At 47.1% G+C, this 16639-nt stretch overlaps 1 protein-coding gene across 1 annotated transcript in view; it reads left to right on the top strand.

The window, feature by feature from the left end:
• The window catches only part of FAN1 (FANCD2/FANCI-associated nuclease 1), a 16671-nt gene extending 242 nt beyond the window's left edge, over positions 1-16429 (top strand). The window contains exons 2-14 of the mRNA XM_004693077.2: positions 426-1777; positions 3805-3945; positions 5190-5391; positions 6156-6389; positions 7311-7442; positions 8793-8901; positions 9938-10057; positions 12443-12607; positions 12956-13103; positions 13717-13820; positions 14349-14543; positions 15038-15166; positions 16186-16429. Of these exons, the coding sequence (XP_004693134.2) occupies positions 562-1777; positions 3805-3945; positions 5190-5391; positions 6156-6389; positions 7311-7442; positions 8793-8901; positions 9938-10057; positions 12443-12607; positions 12956-13103; positions 13717-13820; positions 14349-14543; positions 15038-15166; positions 16186-16323 (3033 nt within the window). The 5' untranslated portion in view covers positions 426-561 and the 3' untranslated portion in view covers positions 16324-16429. The remainder of the gene's footprint in view (positions 1-425; positions 1778-3804; positions 3946-5189; positions 5392-6155; positions 6390-7310; positions 7443-8792; positions 8902-9937; positions 10058-12442; positions 12608-12955; positions 13104-13716; positions 13821-14348; positions 14544-15037; positions 15167-16185) is intronic.
• Positions 16430-16639: the final 210 nt, after the last annotated feature.

Genomic DNA, 16639 nt, shown 5'->3' with positions numbered 1-16639 from the left:
GGCCAGGGTCGGCCGGAGCTCGGGCGCGGGGCCGCAGCCGCAGCGGGGGCGCCTGGTGCTTCGGACCCGCGACTTGGGGGCTGTGGGGTCTGTGAGCCAGGGTGTCGCCCAGATGGGCATGATCAGGCCCCGAAATGCTTACCGAGGCGGTGGTTTCAAAAACAGGATTTGGAATAGCCCAAGTTTCCCCCTTTGAAACGGGAGAGGGTGGGTTTCGAGCCTGGGTAGCCCACGCCGGCACTGTAGGGCGAGGAGGGACTCACTGCGTGGCCTGTGGAGCCCGGAGTGGCCCCGTGGTGGGCTGTCCCCAGGCCACATTTTCCCTCATCCGCTGGGAGACTGCCAGAGCCTGCAGAGTGCTTGCTTTGCCCTTCTGTTGTTAAAGTCCTACAGGTATGTTTTAATCCACGTGCTTTATCTTGTAGGAAGAAGAAACTGTCTAAACGAAGAGCATGAAGCCAAATAAAATCCCACTTACATTTCAAGTCAGGGAGGTAAAAGTAAACCACGTCTCCCCTGCCCCAGTGATATCAAGTGTTTTGTTACTTGAAAATACACATCATGTCAGAAAGGAAACCCAAGAGACCTCGCAGAATTTTATCAACTAGCAAGACTAAAAAAAATGAATCTAACTCAATTATTTCGTTTTTTAACAATGCCCCACCTGCAAAACTTGCATGCCCCATTTGTAGTAAAATGGTGCCGAGATATGACTTAAATCAGCACCTGGATGAAATGTGTGCTGACAATGGTAACATCGCTCCTGCTGGTTCAGGGCATATGGGCTTAAAGCAATCAAATGTGTTCACGATGAATGTAACCAATGTTACTGTAAAAAATGTTACCCCAGAGAAATTGTCTTCACCTATGGCCAATTTAACCCCTGGCCAAAGTGAGTCAGCAAAAACGGGCATAAAACAGCAGACCAGCCCTTATTTTAAAAGTAATAATGATTTGGTGCACAAAAATCAAGATGAACGGACATATAGTAACGTGAAAGTCATTCCTTTGGGAAGTCTGTCATCCAAGTTGTCCAGAAGATACATAAAGACTAGAAGATCAATGAATAAGAATGAGGAATTTGCCAGTCATAGCCCACCAAGCTCCTCTTCCATGGCAGTCGGGAGCCTGGCAGATAACTGTGTAGAGACTGAGGACAAGGATCAGACTTTGGAGAATAGTTCTCAAAAGGAAAATCTGTTTACATGTGATTTTAAGGAACACAGTGCTGATGAAGGCTCTCACATAGTGGAAGCCGAAAGCCTAAAGGCGCCACAAGAATGTGGGCGATCAGCCCTCACCCCCACCTTTTCAGATACTGCCCCCGTGACAGGTTCACCAGTTAAAACTCCTGGGAATAAATTACTGAAGTCTGCTTTAGACAACAGTTTTGCAGAAGCGGAGAATATCAAAGGAGCAGATAGTAAAGGTGTTGAACAATATGAGGTAGCAAGTTGTGAAGAGGTGAAGATGGCGGAAGTTACAAGACAGTTGACCCATCATGAGACGGGATCTCCTGCATCTGCACACGCCGTTTCTAACTCAAATAGCCTCCAAGAACTTCCTCTGGAAGATAACAGTGGCTTCCAGAGTGAAGTCACTGGCAGGATTCCTGTGGAGCAAGGACGAGGTGAAACCATTTCGGCTTGGCCGAGTCATCCTTATTACCTTCAGAGTTTCCTCACGGTGCTGAAAGCCGTGTTTGAGAATGAGGATGATCAGATGCTCTTTGATGAACCTGAGAAGGGCATTGTAATGACATTTCATCGGTTATCAGGTATCTTGATCCCGTTTGCCTTGTTTCCCACTCGCCCTGGTTTGGTTGGGATGTGACGGGCAGTCATGTCGCGGCAGCCAGGAATCTGTGGCTTAGTGGGTGCCTGGGAGTCAGCTCCCAGGTTTCGCTAGAGATGGACAGCGTGTGTGGAGATAAGGGTTTGTGCTGGCTGATGTTTGCCTTACAAGCGCCGCTCTGGTTATGACAGAAGGCTAGGCCTTCTGTATGTATGTTATATGTGGATTTGGTGGTTGTAAAACAGTTGTTTCTAGATTTTCAAAAGTAGAGTGTGTGTGTGTGTGTGTGTGTGTGTGTGACTTAGAAAAGTGTACTTTTACATTTTGGGCATGTAAGATTAAGATTTGATTATTTTGCTGTTTTCTCAAACCACTTCAAACATGGCAGTAAAATAAAATACAGGAAAAAAACAAATGAAGGTATTGAGGCAGTTTTCTTTCCCCACTCCAACAGTATTTTAGGCTCCTGGACTCACCCTGTTAAAGGCAGGGTGTGGAGGAAATGGAAACATTTCAAGCGAAATTGGTGCATTTAAAAACAGTAGTCTCTGCCTCAGTTCCTTGGCATTCATTGGTGGCCCTAAGCCCACAGTGCCAGTTCCAAGCAAAAGCCAGCCTGCTTGCACCCTCACGCAGGAGACCCTATGCAGGGGCTTTGTGGACCTGAGCTCCCCCCTAGCAGGAAGAACTTTCTTACGGTCGTGGCTTCAAGGGGTTAAAGAAAAATTCCCGAATGGTGCTGCTGATGTTTGGGAGGAGGACTTTTGTTTCAAATCCATGCAGCTTCCTTGTCAACTTGACTTGTGCCCACCTCACCCACTCCTCTGTCTGGACAAGTCAGGGCCTTTGGTTGGGTGCTGCTTGCCTCCCTGTGGGCGTGTGTGGGGGTGGCTCTCTGCTTGGTATCATGAAAACTATGATGGTCCTCGAGTGCAAGTTCTGTAACATTCTTGTGCATTGTGCTCCACAGAGAAGCTTTCCTCTGAAAGGCAAGACTGCTAATTGATTTTGCCTCTTCAAAAAAGAAAAAGGGAAACACAGAAAACTTCAAAGTATAATTAGACTTTGGCAGAAATTTAAAGATAACCAAAGTAGTGGGGAAACAGATCTCACCTTGCCTGAGATCTTGAGTTAAAGATCTCGTAGGCTCTCCTGCGAGACCTAGACTTTAGTCTTTGGAAATTCTTTTCCACCAGCAATGGAATAATGCACATTCAACTAAAAGCAGAAATATCATACCTGAAATCCTGGATAGAGCATCTCTGAGGACATATGAATGTTGGTAGCTAGAAAATAGGGAGCCTGGTTCTTAGAAGTTTTTAAATGGTCAATAATCATTCCCAGTATTGCAGCTTAAAAAAAAAATAGTTTACACACATTAAATACCTCATCTTGTTTAATTTTTCCACCAACTTTAGGAAGATGAATTCATTCTCTCACGACTCCCCCCTCTTTTTCTAAGTTTATTTATTTGTGCACACAGAACTGGGGTACAGGCCAGGGATGCAGGGGCAGTGAGAGGATTCACCAGAGACAGAGTGGGGAGCAGAACAGGCAGATCGATGAAGTACACTGCTGAGGGGAGCAGCAGGTGGGTCAGGAGAGGTCTGCAAAGCCATGTGGTCATTCTGGGGCAAGTGGGGATGGAACTCATGCGGAAGCAGCTTAGTGCTGTGCTGTAACCAGCTGTGCCACCAAGGAGGACCCTCCCCCCTTTTAAATGGAGGAGAATGTCTTAGGTTCAAAACATGCATAATTCAGAAGGCAGAGCTGCTGGAGGGCTCTCCATCCTTGGTGCTCTTTCTGTCCTGTGCCAGCAGGCATACAGGGCAAGGGACATTCTATGTGAAATAAATTATATCTCCTAAAGGAAGAGATTTTCTTGGAAGATAAATGGAGCAAGTCTTTGTGTATTTCTCACACTTTACTCACCCAGTTTTAAAAACCAAATGAGATTAGTATATTATTTGGGGGGTGAAATAATATTTTTGTAATGTCTCTTTATTGCAGCCAATGGGCAGAAGTTGTACGTACGACTTTTTCAACGTAAATTCAGCTGGATTAAGATGAATAAATTGGAATATGCAGAGATTGCTTCTGATTTAACACCAGTAATTGGAGAATTAAAGCAGGCAGGCTTTCTGCAGACAGGTATGCTTGGCTGAAGAGGATGCAAAGTGAAAATATGCATAAGCATTAAGTTTGCAGAATGATGACAATTGTGGTGCCCTCTCTGGCTTAGTGTCTGGGAAATAGTAATTTTTTTTAGCGGGGTTTTTAATCTTTGGAGGACAGTAAGTTATTCATATGGTGTTAAAGCCAGTCTCAGCCTGGGTTATGGTTTTCTAGAATAGTAGAGATCATCTGCCCTTCTCTGTTTGACTGTCACAGACCATTTCTGTGTCTGATCCTGCTCTTGCTTTGCCCCCTTTTTCATCCAGCTCTGCTCCATGTCACCTCCTAGAGCTGCCTGGCCCCTGAGTTCAGCAGCCTTGCCTTGTTCACTTGGCCTTGTCCAGTTTTGTTTTATAACCATTATCCTGGGCCGTGTTGCCCTGGCGCGGATGCATGTGCACTCTCTGTGTGAGGAGGTGAGTGCCTGCGCCCAGCCCATGCAGCGAACACCCAGGAGAAGGCGCTGCTGAGCTGTGAACACCTTGAAAGTAGAGAGCAGCCAGGTCTGACTGGGCAGAATCCTGGGGCCTGCCCTGGTGCTGGGACCTGTAATAGCACCTGTCTGCTGTTAAGTCTAACAAGTTCTCAGGCAGAGGCCTGTGGGGAGAGGGGAGAGCTGATGTTTACACAGTCGATTTGAGTTTTATAATCAGGAACAGAAGTCAACAAGTCAGGAAGTCTTTAAGGAGGATGCCCAAGCTGTAATGGGTCTTTCCAACTTGTTTAGATTTTCCTTTTTTGTGAGCAGTTCTGTAACGTTTTAACTTTTTTTTTTTTTTTAAAGATTTATTTATTTGTACATACAGAACTGGGGTACAGGCCAGAGGCTCAGGGGCTGCGAGAGGCTTCACCAGAGACAGAGTGGGGAGCAGAACAGGCAGATCATCAAAGTACACTGCTGAGGGGAGCAGTGGGCGGGTCAGGAGAGGTCTGCCACGCCATGTGGTCACCTCCGGGGCAGGCGGGAATCGAACTCATGCGGAAGTGGCTTCAGTTTCTCAGTGCAGTTCTTTAACCCACTGTGCCATCAGGGAGGGCCGTTTTAACTTTTATATGTACTTTTCATATTCTTTAATAACTGATTTGGTAAGCAAACTTTTGACAGTAAAATGTTATTTTATTTGCATTTGACTAAACTTCTTTTTAGAGATAATAAAGCTAAAAAACAATGAAACTTTTTACAACTGTTTTTAATTACATTTCTTTTTTGACCTTTCTAGAATCTGAGTTGCAAGAACTCTCTGAAGTGCTTGAACTTCTTTCTGCTCCTGAACTGAAAGCCCTGGCAAAAACCTTCCACTTGGTGAATCCCAATGGGCAGAAACAGCAGCTGGTGGATGCCTTTCTCAAACTCGCCAAACAGCCTTCAGTTTGTACTTGGGGCAAGAATCAGCCTGGAATCAGTGCAGTGATTTTAAAAAGGTTTTGTTGGCTACTGTTGCAGTGAAACATTGAAATGTTGATAGTACATGTAAACTTATTCTAGTGGATGGTACATCTTCAAATTGTAATTGCTTATTTCACATACAGTAAGATCGAGAAGGCAGGATATTAATTACAATAGCCTGAATTCTTTCTATATTATTCATTATTTATTCTTTATACTAATTTCTACAACAAGAAAAATTATAAGGCGAGAGGACAAAGGCAATAAGCCTTTGGTGAATGCTTAAGAATATTTTATTATTCAAAATAAATTCATTTTCACCTACAGTTCTTAAAGAATTTAAGGGTAAACTACCCAGTCAATTATTTTTTCAGTAAATATTATTGAAGTTCAGTCTGTCAATATTAATATTTTTTGAGATTAAACAAAAGTTTGCTATAAGCTGTTTATGCTTTCTTTTGTCTTTATGAAATTTTTGAATTCTTCAATGGGAAAGACTTAATTTCTGCCCACATTACCTATAGAATACAATGATCGACCCTCATCTGCGCTTTTATTGAACCAAACTCTATATAAAACTTTGATTAATTTCATTAAATCCTCGCTGTCCCGAGGTAGGTATCTGAGTACCAGAGAGGTTAAGTAACACCTAGTTTCACATAGCTTTGGAAGTGGTAGTTTTGCTTCAGACTTAGACTAATGACTGTTATTTACCTTCACTTTATCTGAAAGCAACTTGTAAAACATGTTATCCAAATGTTTAAAAAGTCAGAAAGTTCTGTTTTCTTTGTTTTGTTAGGGCTAAAGACCTGGCCGGCCCTTCGCTGAGAGTCTGCAGAGGCCCTCGGGCTGTGTTTTCCCGGATCTTGCTGCTGTTCTCACTGACTGACTCTCTGGAAGACGAGGAAGCCGCCTGTGGCGGTCAGGGACAGCTCGCTACCGTGCTGTTGGTCAACCTTGGCCGGATGGAGTTTCCCAGGTACACCGTCAACAGGAAAACCCAAATCTTCCAAGACAGAGATGATCTTATCAGGTAAGACCAGGTTTGCTTACGACGATATCTGCGCATTTTAAAATTTATCAAATCATACTTTTATAAAATTATGTTTTGCCAGGCACTGTAAAAGCATAAGTTTATAGCCGAAGCAGTTTTTGAAGTTTTTTTTGCCTTATCTTTTTGCCTCACTTGTACACATTTCTGAGACTATCAGGGGAATGTAGAAATGTGCTTGGATTAGCATTGCTAAAGCACTAAGTTTTGAGGGAGAGCTACACAAAATTGCTCTGGTTTAAGATCCATAAAAGCTTTTGCAGAGCACTTGTTTAAAAATACCGACATTTGAACAAGCCTACCTTGTGAGTATATTGTTGGTATGTGCAAGACTGCAGATGAATGTTTACTTTGTAATACCTTAAGACAAAGCTAATAATAATGCTGCGCTGCAGAGTCTGCACTTGATAGATCAGAAGTTTTCTCCAGTTTGGTTCATACTGTTTGGTTTGACCAGCACAATCAAACCAAACTTTTGACGAAATTGCTGTTACCAAACCTACACCTTATAGATTATAAATCTAAGTCAGTCGCATGTTTCTGTGGTTGATCCCAGATTGGTGAATGAATAAATGAACAGGTGGATGAATGAGTGAGTACCACGTCGGGAGAGGAGCTGACTGACACCACCTTTAGAGCATGGTACATGTTACGCATTAGTACTGTGGATTTTTTTTTTTGATCTTTTTTTTCTTTATAGCTGGGTAATCAATATTAGTTCTGCTAGGACACGCCAGTGGAGTAGTTTATTACCACCAAAAGAACATTTAAATAACCCTCATAGTTTCAAAACATTCTTTCACAACTTCAGAATTAGATCTTAAGAAGAGATGTGGTCATTTTCTTACCTGCATCATTCACACTTGAAACTGGATGGCGAGGGTCCTCTTTTTCCACTACTAGATATGCAGCTGCCTCCCACATGCTGAATGACATTTCTACCGCAATGGCCAGTGGGAACTGGAAGGAAGCTAATGAACTTGCTCAATGTGCGAAAAAAGATTGGAACAATCTGAAAAACCACCCTTCCCTGAGGTGAGATTTTTTTTCAGGTACCTGTCAAGATTTACTTATTGGTCAAATTATTCCAACCACTTAAGGTAATTTTTCTCATGAAGAATAATCTCCTTTTGTTGTGTGGTCAAACCAGCTGTGCAATTGAATTTCCTCCTTGGGTGCGGAGTGCTGTGTGAAATACTAGGAGGTGTCTGCAAGTTTGAAATGTATTTTATAAATCTCAGAACCCTGCGCGACATTCATTGAACGAAAACGTACCTTCCAGCTTGCCGTCATAGATGTTGTGTGGCTTCTCTGCACCTTGCCAGCCAAATGGAGACATGGGGGAGACGTGGGCTGTGGGAAGCATGGGAGAGATGTTCTTCCGGTAGTTTCCTGAAAAAGAACACGGACCGTGAAAGTTTATTAGCACATAGTGCTGTTTTTGTTATTCAATAAATGTTAAACATAGTTTGTATTTGTTAAGAAAAGTTTTTTTTTCCTATTTTTATACAATGATGAGGGGAAAATAGTATATACCTCTTTTGGAAAAAAACAGGGTATAAAATTTCATGCAACAATTATATTGACTTAAAAATCAGAGCCAAGAAAATGGCCCTCGCTATTAAGAAAAAAAAAATAATGGGATGTTTTCCTATATTTCCTTTGGAGTATTCTTTAATTCAAACAAAACTGAACCATTTGCTTGAAGGCGTTTCTAGAAATGAGGTGATGTATGTGGGGCTTACCCCTGGGATGTGTATGTACATTGGAGAGTTCCCTAAGATGGTGTAGGAAAGGTTTTTACAATTTCTCAGGCCAAGCAACAAAGTAAATTGCTAAAACAGGTTAATGAATGATTTTGTTCATTAAAAAAAAAAAAAAGAAAGAAGAGGAAAGGAAAGTAAGCCAGGAGGTTAGAGTAAGGTCAGCGCTTTAGACACTGTGGACAACACAGTCTTTGTTCCGCCCGGGGTAGCGGGATCCAGACTAACTTTATTTTTGGACACTAAGGTAGGAATTTCACATAATTTCCTCTTGCCACAGAAAGTTACTCTTCTCTTGATTTATTTTAACCATTTAAAAATCTGAAAACTACACTTAGTTTCCATGACGTACAAAACAGGTGCAGCCCCTTGGCTTGCCTGAGACCCAGATGTGCTGACCTTAGAATGTTAACACTTATTCTCCTCTCCCTCCACTGTCTAAGTGACCTGGAGATGGGGCCCGACTGTGAGGATGCAGGTTTGTGATGCGGAAACTGGACGCCACCAGCAGTACTTAGGACCTGTGTTCTCAAGAGCTAGGAATTGAGTCTGCTTTGTAACGTCTCAGAATTGTCTTAAGCAGTAAGCCGTTAGTGAGCAGCCGGTGTGCTCCTTACTGCAGGTACCACGAGACGTTGCCAGTCTTTCTGCGGTGTTTTACTGTTGGGTGGATTTACACGAGGATTTTGTCTCGGACCGTGGAAGTGCTGCAGAGACTCCACCTGTATGAGGTTAGAGCTCGAGTCCCTGCCCCACCGCGCCGGCACAGCCACGTCAGCCTGACGAGAGCCGCCGGGCACCTGGCGCTGCCCTGTCTGCGGCCAGCACACAGTGATCTGATAAAGCTCCCTCCCTGTGCCCCTGGGAGTGATGACTGCAGATTACCACTGGCTTCCGCTGCTGTGAGTGACAGAAGTGCCTGGGGGTCAAGGACACAGCCCCTGGGAGCCAGTCTCTGAGGTTTAGGCCTGGTCTCTGTGGGAGCTCCTTGTGCAACTTCAGGGGTCACTGGAAACTTCATACCTGCATGTCAGCCTCCCTGACAGTTGTCTTGGATGTTCTGGAAATGATATACAAACACAAATCAGAGACTTCATTACCTCCCCCCTCACTCTAAACATTGTGAGATTGCTAGAGTTAACTTGGTCATGTGTAGCATTTCTGTAGTAAAAGATGGGGTTCTTACCTGGGTGCATGAATCTCAAGAAGATCCATTGGCTGAGCTTCTGGGGACCTGTGAACCCCAACATTGTGCACACATGGGATTTTGTGCATTTTTCTTAACTTCTTTAGCTGTTTCAAAGACATCCGTGAACCACAGAAGACCAACACGAAGCATGAGACTTCCACAGAAAGTCTCCCTGTTGAGGTGGGGACGCAGACCCCCTCGTTACTGTCCTGCCCCCCTTTGATTCCTCTGCTATCGTTCCATAACTTGCCGGCTTCCCAGAGGTTGTGGGGTTGCAGCCCCCACCATGGCTTGTTTGCAGTGCTAAGCTATTGACTGGATTTACAGAGAAGACAGTACAGACCTCTGTTGGCTCCAAGGTGGCTGGGGTCCTGGATCAAAAGGGATGCATCAGGGAGCTCAGGGTCCCCCTCCAGAGGGCCACCTCCTCACAGTTCTCTTCCAGTCCTGCTTCCCTGGCCTCTCTAGAACGGACAGAGAAGCTTGATGGGTGCACCTTGCCAGTCTTACTAGCTTCTCACACAGTGACGGTTCCTGGTGTGTGTGAATCTCATGAGCCTCCTTTGTTGGTGCCATAGGAAGCCGTGGAGGAGCTCGAGAACCTTCTGTCCCAGCACGTGTACTGTCCTGACAGCAGAGGCCGGTGGTGGGACAGGCTGGCTCTGAACTTACACCAGCACCTGAGGCGCCTGGAGCCGGTAATGCACTGAGCCTTTTTTCCCCTAAACTTTTGCATAAGTTAAATAAAACAAAACCAGTAAGCTATTACTCCTTAACAATCAAAATGTAATTTGTACTTTTTTTCCCCCCCATTCTTTTGTCTGTGTTTTTCCAACCCTGAGGAGTCACAGGGCCACTAACACAGGCCAGCAGGAGGCAGGTCTGCATTGGGGCTTGGGAACTGGAACCTGTATGTTAAGGCGTGGGGGCCTGAGACAGGGTAGCTGTTTCCACCCTTGCAGGTGCTTTCAAGGACTGGTGATTTTACTCATGAACTCCACGGGGTGGGGGTGTGGGGGGTAGGGGGGCTGCGGCTAGAAAGGGTGATGGAAGATCTCTCCCTGACTTCCTGTAACTGCCCTCTGTGAGGCCTTTGGCAAATGCATTGTCTGACCAGCCCCAGGAGGCTGCCGTCTCCCTCCAGGCCTGCTTCCCTGGGGCGGGCAGGGCCCTTGGAGTGGGGATGCTGGCCAGCAGCCTCAGTGGCCAGCAGCTCAGTGAGGCCCGAGGCTGCGGCAGAGCTGCTTTGGCGGCCCAGGTGCAGGCCTCCTGCCAGCGGTGCGTTTGTGGAGAGGGAGGGACTGGGAGCTTTGGTTTTTCCAGTGGCACCTTTGTTGAGTCAGGTTGATGCATTGGTGGAAAAACGGGCCTTGGGTGTGGACACAGGGTAGACAGCCTTCACTGCTTCCGCTGAAAAAGTGCCCGTTACCTAAGTAGCAAGAGAAAGCAAGCACCGGTGAGCCCAGGGCAAAGTGGAGAAAGCCTGTGTGGCGTCCTTCAGGGGAGCAAGTTCAGACACTCCAGAGACTCCCCTTGCTCTCACTTCTGTTCACGGGAGCACCAGGCACTTTCACAAGGGCAGCCCCGGGCCAATTTGTGTTTGATGGGACTCCTCTCCTCGATAGCTTTCCCCCAGAGACCCGGCCGGAGCACGCGGAATCTCCATTATTTTGTTACCACTTTCTTTCCGCGCTTCTCAGTGAAGGAATCCACCAGCAGGTTGTGGGGCGAAGTGCCCAGCCACCCTCCTCTGCAGCGCCCCCCAGCCCGTCCCCCCACCAAGGTCTCCTTTTCTCTTCCTGGCGCCTCTTGACTCTTTACTCCTGGTGGCCTGAGCCTTTACTGGTTTTTAAGTTTTTTTTTTTTATTTAACTTTTTATTATTTTATTGTAGTAAAATATATAACACAGATAAGACTTGTCATCCTAAGTTTTTAGGTTTACAATTGAGGGACATCACACACACAACATAGTGCCAGTTTTATCTGTTTCCAAACTTTTTCCGTCACTCGGGACGGAAACTCTGAAACCTTGAAGCTGTTCCTCCCAGCTCCCGACCCCACCCGCACCCCCTAATCTACTCCCCGTCTGTCGGAGTCTGCTGTTCCAGGTATTTACTGGAACACGTGGCCTGGTTCCTCCCAGATTTCAGCTAGTGTAACATCCTTATGGTTCCTCCATGTTGCGGCACTGCCAGGTTTTCTTCCAGGGCTGGACTATACTCTGCTGTCCAGCTAGCTGGCCCACGGCCGTTTGGCCTCTCCCTGCTGATGGACAGCGAGCCGCCTCCATCTGCGGCTGCTGCAGAGGCGCTGGCCTATGGTTCTGTGCTCGCAGATGGGATTGTGTCTTCAGCTTTTTGAGGACTTGCCAAGCTGCTTAGAACTTGAACCGCGTGGGTTCCAGCTGCCCCTTCCCCACCCCTCATTGTTTTCCGTTTCATTATAGTCCTCCAGGCAGGTCTGAATTGCTACCCTGGTGCTTTTTTTTTTTTTAAGTGTTTTTGCTTATTTATTCAACTTGTATAACCTTAGGAAATGCATTCAGCCCTTCCAAACCTAGGGCTCTCTCTAACAGAGCAGCTGGACCACCCCATGTGTGGTGGGGGGCTCAGCTAAGGGCCCTGGAGGGCTCCACGCCTGGGTCCCTGCCCTGCAGCTGCTCATCCTGTGGTCAGGGGTGAGGATGTGTCTTTCTTCAGAGCTCCTCAGCCTCTGATCTGGCCTCCCCCCACCCCCAACCCCGCCCGTGTCCTCCAACCTCCCATCCCGGAGCATCCCTTCCTCAGACCCTGAGAGTGGTAGCTGAGCTCTGCCATGTGCACGCGTATCACAGATAATCAGGAAGAAGTGTGGGGAACAGGCTGCTGTGCGCCCCCACTTACAGTCAGGGATTAGGCTTCACCTGTACTAAAGGCATCAGAATAGGATCTCAGGTAATAGCTCTAATCTCTGGAAATGCTGCTTTGGCCATTTGGTAATTAGCACAACTGAATAATTAATGTTGAGGTTCCTGTCACACAGAATTAATGGCTGCCACTGCAGGGCCTTTGGGAAGCTGATGTGGGGCTGTCTTCTGTGCTAGGCCATCAAGTGCATCGCGGCAGGGCTGGCGGATCCAGAGGTCAGGACGGGGCACCGCCTTTCACTCTATCAGAGAGCTGTGCGCCTGAGAGAGTCTCCGAGCTGTCAGAAGTACAGGCACCTCTTCCGTCAGCTGCCAGAAATAACAGTGGAAGACGTAAAGCATGTACATAAATATCCTTTGGGCACTTTGGTCGTGAAAACTTTGACTATTTGGTTTTCTGCTCGGAAGGAACTTATGAGCCACGTTTAGTGTGAGAACAACTGAACGTCTGTCTGGACAGTTAATTTTCACAACAGGCGGCCACCTCAGAGGGCTGGGCTGGGTTTGCTCACACCCTGCTATTAAACTCCTGAGTCAGAGGCCCAGGCAGCGGCCTGTCCCCATCTTTGCAGGCATTGGAGTGGGTCACAAGCTGTGCTCTGCTCGGCACATGTGTGTTTTCAGGACATGGAGACCTGGTTCCCAGGGGCCTCCACTGAAGGGCTCACTGGCCTTCCTACCGCCCTGCAGGTGACCATCACGGGCCGGCTGTGCCCGCAGCGTGGGATGGGCAAGTCTGTGTTTGTGATGGACGCTGGGGGGGCCACCCCTGCCACCGTCCTGTGCTCTGTGGAGGAACTGGCTCTGGCCCATTATAGATGTGAAGGCTTCGACCAGGGTAATATGCACGACTCCCGCCGCCTGGCACCGATGGAAGAGCCTGGGGGGTTGGTGGTCAGCAGTGGGTGGCTCTCCTCTCTCTCTCCTGTCCCCAGGGTGGTGGGAAGGAACTTGTAACACAGTTATGGGCATTTTCTTCCTTTGGCCAACACCTGCTGCCTGGCGTGTGTGAGGAGTGGCGCTCTGGGTGGATGTTAAGAGGAATGAGGCTGGTTTTGCTCTCAGAGACTTTGTGGGCGGGAGGGGGAGCACCTCAGCAGGGGACCCACAGAGCCACTGCTAGCGCCCAGAGCTACTGGACAGGAGAGGAGTAGGCTGCTCTCAGAGCCAGGCACCTACATGGGGAGTCTGAATGTAGTCCTGGGAGGGCAGCACCAGGAAACCAGAGAAGTTACTAGAAAGGGCAGTCATTTGAATTCCTTGTAAAATGAGCTCTCTCGATCCTCCAGGTGGGAGAATAAAAGTAAGAACTGGGTAAAAATGAGTGAGGTATGGCACAGAAGCAGCATTTGCTTTTGAATCTAAAGTAGCTTTTTATTTCCTTCAAAACTGAATTGGTGGTGGCGGCTTGAAGACTTGCGGATGCTGACCGCTCCCATTGGCTGTCTTAGGTATTCACGGGGAAGGATCCACCTTTAGCACGCTCTGCGGCCTCCTCCTGTGGGACGTGATCTTCATGGATGGGATACCAGATGTCTTCAGAAACACCTACCAGGTAACCGGTTACCGTGGGCCCAGCGAACGCCCTGCGCGCGAGCAGCAGCGCCCCGGGAGAGCAGCCGCCGAGCCCGCTGCGTGGCCACAGCCCCTGCCGCCCCGTTGCATCATGGTGCTAACGCCCTTGTCAGAGTAGCTTTAATTTTTACAATCTGATTCACAGAATTCAGAATGCATGCTCATTGTTTTAAACGTTTAAGCCCAACTTACCTTCAGTGTTCCCATCTGAAACTCCTGTGTGGACCCTCAGCGCCAGGCCTGTCTGAGTGCGTGGCCAGCCGGGCACTGCCACTCGTGCCCGCAAGACTTCTGCTGGCGGAACCCGGAAGCTCTTTTCACACTCTCAAATACCAGTGTAGAAATTGCTTTTATATTAGAGTACTAATTTTGCCATATTGTTTGAGAAAAAGGGTGGTTGATTTAATCAAACGGCAGTACCTAAATTCTGCAGTAGTGAATATTCTTCTGATTAACTGGTTCTCTTCTGGCCCAGTGTGAAAGCTTGTTTTCCCTGCAACACACACAGGCGTTCCCACTGGACTTGTGCACAGACAGCTTCTTCACAAGCAGGGGGCCGGCCATCGAGGCCCGGCTGCAGCAGATTCACGGTGCCCAGGCAGGGAGCCTGCGGGCCTGGGTGGCAGCCACGTGGCGGGCCCAGGAAGGCAGAGTGGCTTCCCTTGTCAGCTGGGATCGCTTTGCATCTCTTCAACAAGCTCAGGTGAAAATCTGCACACAGCAGACTCGTGTGTACATGTGTGTGTCCGTGTATGATGCATGTATATATGTCAACTCCAACCCAACTGCCACAGTTAGGACATACGCAAGGCCCTGTGATGGCTGTTCCAGTTGACAGTTTCCCTTGGCATGACCTGCGGCCCTAAGCAGAGAGCACATGCCAGCTTCCCCTGACGCTGCCTCTGGGCTCTGGGACTCACTGCTGTCATATTGCTGAGTGCTGACTCCACATTCCCTTTTCCTCAGCTTCTTCCCAGGATTTTCCCAACTGGGCAAAACTATGAAACTGACCAGAGGGAAGTTGGTGTCCCAGAACTGGGAATGGGAGCATTAGCCGGAGGCTTTGGGCCCTGGATGCGCAGCACACAGCGCCTGCCATCCATGGAGCCCCTTCCTGTTTAGTTTTCTCTCTCATAAACACTGAAGCATCTCAGGGTCTGGGTCATAAGCGGATGGCTAATGGGATTTTGTGTTCAGGATCTTGTTTCCTGCTTGGGGGGCCCCCTCCTCAGTGGTGTGTGCAGGCGCCTGGCTATGGACTTCCGACATTGCCGAGGGGGCCTCCCTGACCTGGTTGTGTGGAACTCCCAGAACCATCGCTTTAAGGTCAGTTGAGCCCTAATGGAAAATCCTATTTGTAATTTTTATCAAAAACATTTGAGGCATTCTTGCGTGGTGTTGGCCTGTTGAATTGAGGACCTAGTGGCAGTCGGCGGGGAGTAGGGAGCTCTTCCCTACGGCCTTCAGGGCGCTCGTTTCTTAAGAGTGGGCAAATGAGAACCAGGTGTGCAAGAGAGAAGTCTGTAACTTGGTCTTAATGGTGACATTATCCCTTTTGCTGTCTTCTGTTGTTTGAAGCAAGGCATCACCCCACCCTGAAAGTTGGGCGTCCTGTAGGGCATCAGGAGAGGGACTGGAACTCTTTAACCCTGACTTTGGGCACCCTCCTTGGGCCACCCTGTTGCCCAACACAGGAGGGTCTTTTCTGAGTTTTAAGAGCGAATTTGAGATACACGTCCCTTTATTAGATGCTTGATCCCAACTTGTGACTTGTCTTTTCCTTCTGTCTTTTGAAGAGCAGGAGTTTTAAATGCTGACAAAGTCTAACTTATCTATTTAATGGACCAAGCTTTTGGTGTCATGTGACTATAACTGTAGATTTCTTTTGAGTTCTATGCTTGGGGTTCATGAGGCTTTTTGGGTTTTTAGGTTTATGTAAACCTTGAAAAAATTTTACTTTTCCAAATAACTTTCTCACCCCTTGCCGTTAGGAACTGATTAAACATATACGAGGCTGCTAGAAACTCTATTAAAATTTTCTCCTTCTAACTTCACTTTGGATGACTTTCATCACCATGTTTTGAAGCTTAGTAATCTGCAGTGAATGAGAGCTTGACTCAGCTGCTGTCCGCATGGAGCTGATGTGTGATGAAGTTTCATCTTCATGACAAAGACCATGGATAAAGTGTGTGGGAAGGCACCTGGGAGATGTGCGGGGCCTTCTGAGAGGAACTGAAGCTGAGCCTGTAGGGTACAGTCAGGCATGTGAACAGTACACACTACTGTAGCTCGTTTGCATAGTTTCAGTTAAGATGCTAATACTTTTATATGACTTTACCTTACAGCTGGTGGAAGTTAAAGGCCCCAGTGACCGTCTTTCACATAAGCAAATGATCTGGTTGGATGAGCTGCAGAAGTTAGGGGCTGCAGTAGAAGTCTGCCACGTCGCTGCAGTTGGAGCCAAGAGCAAAGGTCTTAACTGAAAGCTGTGGAATGGAGAATATCTGGTCATATATCTATGATTTCAAAAGCATAAAGCATCACTGTATTTAATTTTACTACTGGTGGTAATAAACTTGTAACAACTCATCGTTGTACAGTGTGTGTATACCACAGACACTCAGCATTGGCCTGCACATGCTGGTAGGCTTGCCACAAGGCGAGTCGTGGACTTTTTAAAGGTCAGAATCTTTGTGGTCATTTGAGGGGTAGATGTCATCTATTTTATTAGACTTATTGAAACCTAAATGAGATGATTCACTTTAGGTTTTTTATAAAAAAACTTTTTAAAAAGTAGTG

This window comes from Condylura cristata, unplaced genomic scaffold (assembly GCF_000260355.1).
Source record: "Condylura cristata isolate star-nosed mole 26May11 unplaced genomic scaffold, ConCri1.0 scaffold00035, whole genome shotgun sequence".
Taxonomy (NCBI): Eukaryota; Metazoa; Chordata; class Mammalia; order Eulipotyphla; family Talpidae; genus Condylura; species Condylura cristata.
The sequence above is the reverse complement of the archived record's forward strand: the minus strand, read 5'-3'. Positions and strand labels throughout refer to the sequence as shown.